Below are 10,946 nucleotides of genomic sequence, written 5' to 3' on the forward strand. Positions count from 1 at the left end.
AATTTCTGTATGTAAGGATTTTAGTGTGTATGTGGGGCAGTGGCGTGCCATCATTGGAAGCTGTGGATGCGCTACTTCCCTTGTATTTTCTAAAAAATAAATACATATTAATTTTAATTATATGAAAATAATTGCACAATATTTTATTATAACCGCATTATGTATCTTATTACAAATTTCTATACTACACATGAAAAAAAAAGATAAGATTGCTATTGTATATTCAAATATTAGTGGTGGAGTGGAAGCACTGTATTGTCAGCATCCAAAAAGCCAGATTCGTGCATGTGCTTTACAGAGCATCAAACTCACCCGATTTAGCTGGTGGAAGCCTAGAACCTTGGGTGGATGCTATACGTATACCACATGCAATTCTATCCAGGATCAGTTCTGGGCTGTTAGCCACCTGCCTGCTAGATATTTGGCCGCCCTCGCCCGATTATTTAAATCATGAGTAGATTTATAACTTAACCCGACCGATAAGAATTTACTGGTATGTTTTTATGATAGTTCTGTATAGTTGACAGGAGTTTAAAAAATCTATTAAAATATTTGATATTTTTATTCTGCTCTCCCATCTTATATTACTTACAGATTTCAATGTTAAACCAGTGATATTACAATTTTGTATGTCTCATCTCTAAGGGGATGTAGAAAAAAATGTGTACAATTCTTGTATAATGTTAAAAAATTAACTGTTACTTTGACAGCATCATTTACAACTAAATTTAATGAATGAGAGAGATGCATGAGATACAGAAAAAGCTCTAGAATTTATTTTCCTTAAATTTACAATTTATGTATCCATTTGTCATAAAAATTTGTCTTTCCATTTTTTTCCCAAGACTACAAATATTCTAGTACAAAGTAACTGGTTTTGACTATTTCTACTTAAGAAGTAGTTAAATAATTAAGCAATTAGGGAATTGGGGACATAAACAAAACCCTGATGAAAGAGCCAAAATTTTACTTAAACAAAAGCTTAACCAAACCATCTCTAGCCAAGTACAGTGGAGACTGATTTCTTCATATTATTAATGTAATAAAGACAGAAATTTTTCCAGTTCAATGAGAGTAACTGAAAAGTTGTAAATTTTGGAAATTTCTGAGGACACTTGATCCTAAAACGAATTAGTTAGAAAAAAAATGACTATTAAGTTTAACATATTTAGATTTTTACAGCTATGGTGAGAAACGTTTAAAATCTACAACAGCCCTGTTGCGTCCTTTGAGATATACTAGTGATGCGACAAAAGAGATAAGAGAGAAAAAAAGAGAGTTGTAACAAAACTTCAAAGAGCAAGTCCAACTAGACAAAAAAGTGATAGCATCAAGAAAAATTGGTTGTTTGCCTTAATACGTGCATTTGATAATATTTTATTTGTGATTAAACAAAATAAAAATTGTATTAATAAATCTAATTTTCTTTATTCTGATCTTTAAAGTCACACCTCGTCCTACATGCGAGATTGTCTTATACACAAGTAAATATGGTATATACTGTAAAAATTCTTGTTGGCTGACATCTTGATAGGACATGATCCTATCTCCTATACTAAACGGTTCAGAGTGAGAAGTCTTGCATTTTCCATGTGAAAAATACTCAAACATTTTGTTATCCCTAAAAACATTCCTTGGAAATGCAGGTGTGAAAAATGCAGAAATATGGTAAATATATATATAATGGATATATATTGTCAAGAATTTGTTAATTAGAGAAGTTAAAATCTTGTTGAACTTAAAATACATTTCTCCTGACTACTACCAGCATTTGTCAATTTTTTTAATCAATTTATTGTTCAAAAAATTGATACTTCTCTTCTTTTAGAAGGGAATACTTGCTAATTTTTTTTGGACAACCAAGCCCTTTGTCACATGATGCACAAGTGAATCAATCAGCTTAGTAGCTAAATTACCTAGGTTTGCACAATCACCAGATGTTACATAACAAAGTTCATAAAAAAGTGAACTACTAAGTTAATTCACTTTTTTAATCACCTGATGATGGACTTAGTTGGCCAAAAGTCTCTGCATCCCTTACCTAAGCCCTCTTCAGCTCCTAATAACCCTGCTGATAACTTTAATGATGACACTGTAACCTGGAACCATTATCACTCTCTGAAGGATTCAATGACTAAAATATTAATCTGAATGACTTTTTTTAAAATAAATAAAATATTGTATCAAAAAATTAAAGTTTGTAACTTTTGCTGATTGTATTTTTATGTTCTGTAATNGGTGGTCGTTTAATACAGGTAACTTATACGAAGACTCTATGGATAAACTATTCCGTACCAGAAATTTTTGCCCGTTTTGACAGGTGCCCGTCCAATGCAGGTGGTCGCCTAAGCAGTTTTCACTGTATTTAATTTTCTTTTTGCTTTCAGTCAATCCTTTATAAGCATCAATTGCAAGTATTATTTCCATTAATTTACTGGTTTATACCTAAATAATAGTCTCTGTAACTAATTATGATTAATTGTGTTAGAACTCCTCATGGCTGGCTTGGTTGTGAAAATATAATGTTATTATACCACACTTGTGAGATTGCGCCAGTTTCTTAATTATGTTGTCTTCATCGTAATTACAGCATTTTCATATAACTTTTATGTATACTTTCTCATGTGTTTAATTAAAATACCAACTGAAAAGGGACTATTTTAAAGTCTGAAATGTATTTTGGATGTATTTTACATATCTTGTACATATTGAAAGTTTTAATTATTGTAAATCTTTTTGTAAACTTAAATATATATTAAATTTAAAAAATTGTGTGTTTATGTTTACAGGTGTGATAAGCCCTAATATAAATAACTATCGTAAGTTAGTAGATATGTTTAATAATCTTTCATATTTTCATGTTTTTGATTTTCAAGAAAGCAATAAAATGTATATGATAAGTATAGTAATCTCTTCATACTAAGTACAATAAATTTAAAGAAATTCTCCAATTTCAGTGCTAGAGAAATTTTTATATTTTAATTATTTCATTGCAAGTTAAAAAATAAAAATTACAATAATTGAATAAGTTAATATTAAAGCATAATATCTCAAAAAAATTGACAATTTACCTGCAACTTGAGTTAATGACTTTATCCAAACTTTGAAATCATCACTACGTTTTTCTCTACTAGAATTTTTAATTTCAGAAGCATTTTGTATACCAAATTCATAATTTTTAATAAATCCATTAGCAGTATCACAAGATAGTGAATCCCATTCAAAACTTAGTGAATTTTTGTCTTCTGAAATAACATGTACATTTTCAGGACTTGAACTTGGCACTATAAAAAAGTAAATATATTTATTATGTAATTGACTTTAATATATTTGAAATAATGAAAGAAATGAGAACAGTTACAACCTGTATTTACAAGAAATAAAATATATTAAATGTACATTAAAATTACTATTATCATACAGTTAAGATAGTAATTACATAATTTGTGTGTGTGTGTGTAGTATCAATAGATAATGATTGTCTAAATACATACATGTCCGAAACTTAAGAATTGACAACATTTGTAAAAGAAATCAACTGTACATGTCAGAAAGTTTAGATATGATCTAATTATTTGGAGAAAACTCACAATGAACATAAAATGTTAATACAGAAATTTAGAAAGTTTTTTGTTATCTCTTATTACAATTTGATAGTTAAAATTTGTTTATAGTTTTGTTCCAGATGAATGTAGCAATCTGCATTTTGATAATTCAAGTGCAAACATTTATTTCAGTAAATTAAAGTCAATTTTAATTAGATTAAGAAAAACTTCATTAAACAGGGCATCTTCACAATTTATTTACTTAATATGAAGTTGTTCCTGAAAGTTTTAGTTACATTTTCATATCTTAATAAAACATATCAACATAATTATTTATAAAATGTAAACATACCAGATTCCAAAGTTTTCACAATTATGGTTCTTTCTTCACCATAACCAGCAGAAGTGCTTGCTTGAACACTTACTTTATATGTAGAAAAAGGCAATAAATCTTTCAATATAACCTATAAAAATATAAATAAAACCATTATTCAAATTGATAGTTAAATTTCAGATTTTTTCATTAAATAAATAAATATAATATTAAATTACGTCATGTTGAGATTTGGGTACAGTTTTATTTCTGTGTACATTTGAAGATAATATATTTTCACAGAGACCCTGTTTCATCAATTCATATTTGATTAAATAATCCTTAAGTATTCCATTCATTACAGAACTTGTCTTCCATTCAATTACTATCAGTTCAGGATTCTTTAATATTTGACTGTATTTCAGATTTTCAACTGGTCCTGGAACTAATATTTTTAAAATTGTAAATGAAAATTATCTTATTAGGATGTTTTTGAATGTTATCATCATTTAAAATAATGTAATTCAATATTAAAGTAATCATGAAAGAAAACACAACACTGTTTAGAAACCAAGATGAGATTTAATCTAGATAAATATTTTTGAAATACTATACTTCAGCTTCAGATCCATACAAATATAAAATCTGAACTGATATACAAGTTAATTACCACTTACAAATTGAACAGCATGTATCATAAAAATTCCTTTTGAAATTTATATTATAAAATTTCAAAAGAATTTATAATATTGAATTAGTAAATAAATATTTTATAATTTTGGAAGCTAAATGATTTAAAATTTCAAAAAGTCTTCTTTATGACATACAGAATTCAAGAATTCAATTTACAGTTAGCAGTAAATATTCCGATTGGTCAATTTTAAATTCTGTATTTGTGAGAATGTGAAAATGGAACATAACATTCATTAAATCTCACCCTGACTTCTAAACAGTATTAAGTATTTATTTTATGATTATGAGAATAAGCCATTAAAATCAATAGTTAGTATTAGTATGAATAGATCAATATTAAAGACCTTTCACCTGCTTCTGGTGTAGAAAATTTCAATACAGCAAACTGTTGTCCTTTTCCTTTAGGTGTAACTGCAAAAAGTAGGAGAACATATTCTGTGAATGGTTGTAATCCTTCCAGGGTATAAGACTCTTCAGATTTAGAAATATTCACACAATGTAGATTATGCACCCCTATGCCTTCATAATAACACAATATATATCCAATCAAAGAACATTGTAATTCAGAGTATATTGGTGGCTACATTAAATGAAAAAATTATTTTAATTGAAAAAATTGATATAAAAACTATAAAAACAAATGAACATACCTTCCAAGAAAGAGTAATTGTATGTGGTGTAAAATGTTGAGGATTAAAATCAAGAGGAATAGCAAGAGATGATGGATCTGAAATGGTATTAATGAAATATTATAAACTAGCTGTACCTGGCTACACGTTGCTGTGGCTCATAATGTATCTATTTTAAATGTATAACACTCCCCGTGGAGGGTAAATTCAAAAAATCTCTTCTTAGTGTACATTCTCTTGACGTACCCTATTAAAACACAATCAAAAATACAAAAAACCGAATCTAAAATAGAATAATGGAAGACCAGTTCTTCATGGTAAGCCTTAATTTTGTCTCTCGCCCCCATGGGGAGGGAAATTTCAACATCTATATAATACAAGTTCGGATATGTGCACTACATATCTCACCAACCACGCGACTGCGCCGTGGTTACCTATCTCATATACGTATGTGTCTTGCCCCTCGCCACCCGCTGACACCAAAAATATAATGCTTACCTAGATAACATCTTTTAATTTATATGAATGTTTAACGGAATAATATACAGCCTATGTCCACCCTGAAGGTCCATTCTAAATATTGGTGAAAGAATTTTTGAAATCAGATGAGTAGTTTCAGAGATTACCTACATCCAAACTGACAAACTTTATCTCTTTATAATATTAATATAAATGACTTATTGTATCCTTCATAGAATGAAAATTTAATTTATTTATTTAGTTAATAACTCTTTTAACAAACAGTAGTGTGTTAAAAAAGTTGATTTAAAGTGTGATGACTTTGAATCATGGATTCCAAACAAGAGAAAAATAAAAATTGAAGCATTTGAAATGATGCTTTAGACAGATGGAGAAAATAAATTCTATACGTAAATTAACAAATCACAAAATGCTAGAAAGAATAATTGGAAAGAGAAAACTTTTATAAAGGTAATGAGAAGAAAGATAAGTTCTGCAGGACTGCATTCAGTGCTTCCCTGAAAGATATTATTAAAAAAACCTATCAAACAAAGAGTGAAAGGAAAGAGAAGAGAAGGTTGCACAAAATAAGGATAGTTTGACAACAAAAAGCAATAGACAGGATTTGGGATGGAAGCCTACATTAGATACACACATGTGCATGCACATACATACATAGAGAAAAATAATTCATACATAGAGGAAAATAGTTCAACATGCAAAACCCTTAACAAAGAGAAAGCAACTTAGAAACACATTGTTAGATAATGTATATTAGAATAGTCATCATTGCACAATAAGAATTTGCTTCAAATATATTTTTCCATTCATTAATATTTAATTTATTATTAGCAGTCAAGCTGTAAACCATGCAGGAAATGCTCAAATATAATATAATTTATATTCCGTAAATTTACTTTAGTTTCAAGAAAATCATTCTTTATTATATATCTGTATGTTTTTATTAAACTGTTTATTCTTACTTCCACATAATGTCCTAGCTGACATAATTGGACTTGGTGAACCTATTCCACCTTTACCAGATCTTCTACATTTAATGGCAATTTGATATTCAGTATCAGGTAAAAGTTCATGTATTACAGTACTTGTTGTAGATATCCAATTGTTAGTTGTATTCCATACCGTTGTTTCCCAAATACGATAAACTACCTACAGTTTAATATATAAATTATAAATAAACAAGATATTTAAATAATGAATTATTAATTATTATGAGAGCTATTTACTAAATAATCAACTCTATCCATTTCTTTTCCACCTTTATCAATTCCGTATTCCCATGATTTCCATGATATTTCTATACTGGTTGAAGTAACATTTATTATTTCGGGCCTTTCATTTAGTACAGGTGGATCTATTAAAAACGATTTTACTTCATATTAATTTTTAAAATTACTGTATCTTTACTGAAATGATATACATAAAGTTCATATAATTTACCGATCACTAGCAGAAAAAAAGATTTTATATCCCAACCATAAGTATTATTAGTTGAGCAATGAAAAGTATAATTTCCTGAAGAGTTGGCAGTAACATTGGCAATTGCTTGATATTGATTTTTTCCAAATTTTGTTATTGAGGTATTTAATCTATTCAAATCACTAGTTGTAAAAAAAAAAAAACAATTTAATAAGAAAGATATTATTATTCAATAAGTCAAACTATAGTTATATAAAAATAAAAACCTCGAAGTTATCTCCAGAGAAGGTGAAGGAATGGCATCAGCAGTGCAAGATATAAATGTATATTGTCCAACATTTATTTCCTGGTCAGAAGTAGCAATAATCTGTGGAATTCCTAAAATTATTTTTAGTTTAATAATTAAAAAAAATATGTAAACATTGATTATCATAAATTAAATAAATTTTTCACTTACTGTCTGTACATTTCTGTCCACGCCAATAACCACCACAAGTACAGTTACCATTAATTCTGTTGCAGACACCACCATTGAGACATTCACAAGTTTGTTGACAGTTTATACCATATGTGTTCATAGGACATGCTAAAAAATTCAGAAATAATTTCTTTTTTACAGAAACTGTTTTATTTGTTGTTTGAAAGGTGGAAAAGTTTCAATTAAAATGTTTTGGCTGATCATTTTAATAATGAAATTAAGTAGATATAAATAATAAATATTTAATAAAAAGTTAAGTAAATATAATAATAATCACTTTTAAAATTCTATAACTTGTATTAGATATTCTTAAATACTTCCTATTCCAATATTCTGTTCAAAACAAAAATATAAATATAAATTACTAGCTCTCTAGCTCTTTTGCCTTTATTATTTATTATTTTTGATTAATATTCTACCAGTACATATAAGATCTTTACATTAGATCTTCCTTTATATTCATCCAGTTTATGTAAACAGATATATTAAAATCATTCTTATTTCATTCATTTTCTTAATAAAACTGAGATCTTCTTTATCTGTTGAAATACTAATGTTTTTGTTTTCATCTCGTCTTCTTTCTTTTTCATATATAGTGTATATCATACATGTCTACCAGTACATGCCATTATATATACATATTGTATTTCCACATGTATTTTTCGCACATTTTTGCCATTTTTTTACTAATCGAAAATTGAGATTTGAAAAATATGTGAATTATTTTTGAAGAAGAACTATATCAGTATTTATTCACTATTTATTCAACCTTTGGCACAATATAGTTCTTCTATGTTGAGAAAGATTTTTCTTCATTATAAATTTGCAGACCCATCCTCAATTAACCTTAAACTCGAGAAAAGAAATATTTTGTGTCTGAGCAATATTGTGATGCATGATTGCAACATATCATGTGATATAGCACAGCCATCATTGTGTGTTTCTTCAACATCAGTGGCGTGCTGTCATTGGAAGCGGTGGATGCGCCACTTCCCTTGTATTTTCTAAAAAATAAATACATATTAATTTTAATTATATGAAAATAATTGCACAATATTTTATTATAACCGCATTATGTATCTTATTACAAATTTCTATACTACACATGAAAAAAAAAGATAAGATTGCTATTGTATATTCAAATATTAGTGGTGGAGTGGAAGCACTGTATTGTCAGCATCCAAAAAGCCAGATTCGTGCATGTGCTTTACAGAGCATCAAACTCACCCGATTTAGCTGGTGGAAGCCTAGAACCTTGGGTGGATGCTATACGTATACCACATCCAATTCTATCCAGGACCGGTTCTGGGCTATTAGCCGCCTGCCCGCTAGGTATTTGGCCGCCCTTGCCCGATTACGTAAATCCCGAGTAGATTTATAACTCAACCCAGGGCCTCTTAAACTTTTTTTATTCACAACTCCATTTATGATTGTGATTTTTTCGCGACCCCCAAATATAAAGATACAGTAGACCCCCCTATAACGCTTAGATACGTTCCACGCTAACCGAAAATTACGTTAGGTGGGAACTTTACGGACTAAGGCTGTTCGAAAGGTTTTCTTCTATAAAATTAACCGATTCTAGACTAATTCGACTCAACATTTCCAAAACACGTATAATTTTTTGGGAGTAATCCGTATAAACTATGCTATAAACAAAAAATTATAGGATTACTTACCGAGTGTGTACCGTTCGACTANATTAGGGAATTGGGGACATAAACAAAACCCTGATGAAAGAGCCAAAATTTTACTTAAACAAAAGCTTAACCAAACCATCTCTAGCCAAGTACAGTGGAGACTGACTTCTTCATATTATTAATGTAATAAAGACAGAAATTTTTCCAGTTCAATGAGAGTAACTGAAAAGTTGTAAATTTTGGAAATTTCTGAGGACACTTGATCCTAAAACGAATTAGTTAGAAAACAAATGACTATTAAGTTTAACATATTTAGATTTTTACAGCTATGGTGAGAAACGTTTAAAATCTACAACAGCCCTGTTGCGTCCTTTGAGATATACTAGTGATGCGACAAAAGAGATAAGAGAGAAAAAAAGAGAGTTGTAACAAAACTTCAAAGAGCAAGTCCAACTAGACAAAAAAGTGATAGCATCAAGAAAAATTGGTTGTTTGCCTTAATACGTGCATTTGATAATATTTTATTTGTGATTAAACAAAATAAAAATTGTATTAATAAATCTAATTTTCTTTATTCTGATCTTTAAAGTCACACCTCGTCCTACATGCGAGATTGTCTTATACACAAGTAAATATGGTATATACTGTAAAAATTCTTGTTGGCTGACATCTTGATAGGACATGATCCTATCTCCTATACTAAACGGTTCAGAGTGAGAAGTCTTGCATTTTCCATGTGAAAAATACTCAAACATTTTGTTATCCCTAAAAACATTCCTTGGAAATGCAGGTGTGAAAAATGCAGAAATATGGTAAATATATATATAATGGATATATATTGTCAAGAATTTGTTAATTAGAGAAGTTAAAATCTTGTTGAACTTAAAATACATTTCTCCTGACTACTACCAGCATTTGTCAATTTTTTTAATCAATTTATTGTTCAAAAAATTGATACTTCTCTTCTTTTAGAAGGGAATACTTGCTAATTTTTTTTGGACAACCAAGCCCTTTGTCACATGATGCACAAGTGAATCAATCAGCTTAGTAGCTAAATTACCTAGGTTTGCACAATCACCAGATGTTACATAACAAAGTTCATAAAAAAGTGAACTACTAAGTTAATTCACTTTTTTAATCACCTGATGATGGACTTAGTTGGCCAAAAGTCTCTGCATCCCTTACCTAAGCCCTCTTCAGCTCCTAATAACCCTGCTGATAACTTTAATGATGACACTGTAACCTGGAACCATTATCACTCTCTGAAGGATTCAATGACTAAAATATTAATCTGAATGACTTTTTTTAAAATAAATAAAATATTGTATCAAAAAATTAAAGTTTGTAACTTTTGCTGATTGTATTTTTATGTTCTGTAATATATAAGAAATGTAAATTAAAGCAAAGTTATCAAGTTGGAGTTTCCATTGGGCTGTTTCTTTATCAAGAATAAATAAAACAATTAAGTTTCTTGTTTATTGACAAATTTGCTTAATTACCTATTAAAATATTAAAACATTACTGTCTATTGGGGTTAAGACCAATAGACAGTAATGTTTTAATATTTTAACAGATATTATCTTGGCATGGTGATCTAATTGTTTTTATACTTAATGACCTAATTGTAGGAATAGAACTCAGTTGTTAAGTGAGGAATGTCTGTACAGTATATCTAATTCTAAATTAAATTTATTTATTTCTTAAGATTAAATTTAATATGAGACAATGGCTTAATCACCTACTTCTAGT

At 28.8% G+C, this 10,946-nt stretch overlaps 1 protein-coding gene across 1 annotated transcript in view; it reads right to left on the reverse strand.

The window, feature by feature from the left end:
• LOC111625306 (receptor-type tyrosine-protein phosphatase mu-like) overlaps nucleotides 1-7,853 on the reverse strand; it is a 20,599-nt gene extending 12,746 nt beyond the window's left edge. Inside the window, exons 1-11 of the mRNA XM_023368431.1 lie at nucleotides 7,835-7,853; nucleotides 7,537-7,665; nucleotides 7,346-7,457; nucleotides 7,101-7,261; nucleotides 6,887-7,014; nucleotides 6,623-6,809; nucleotides 5,202-5,278; nucleotides 4,903-5,131; nucleotides 4,098-4,303; nucleotides 3,898-4,009; nucleotides 3,072-3,284 (exon numbers count right to left, since the gene is read on the reverse strand). Coding sequence (XP_023224199.1) covers nucleotides 3,072-3,284; nucleotides 3,898-4,009; nucleotides 4,098-4,303; nucleotides 4,903-5,131; nucleotides 5,202-5,278; nucleotides 6,623-6,809; nucleotides 6,887-7,014; nucleotides 7,101-7,261; nucleotides 7,346-7,457; nucleotides 7,537-7,657 — 1,546 coding nt within the window. The 5' untranslated portion in view covers nucleotides 7,658-7,665; nucleotides 7,835-7,853. The remainder of the gene's footprint in view (nucleotides 1-3,071; nucleotides 3,285-3,897; nucleotides 4,010-4,097; nucleotides 4,304-4,902; nucleotides 5,132-5,201; nucleotides 5,279-6,622; nucleotides 6,810-6,886; nucleotides 7,015-7,100; nucleotides 7,262-7,345; nucleotides 7,458-7,536; nucleotides 7,666-7,834) is intronic.
• Nucleotides 7,854-10,946: the final 3,093 nt, after the last annotated feature.

Source organism: Centruroides sculpturatus, unplaced genomic scaffold (assembly GCF_000671375.1).
Source record: "Centruroides sculpturatus isolate CEXI.00-Female unplaced genomic scaffold, Cexi_2.0 scaffold303, whole genome shotgun sequence".
Lineage (NCBI taxonomy): Eukaryota > Metazoa > Arthropoda > Arachnida > Scorpiones > Buthidae > Centruroides > Centruroides sculpturatus.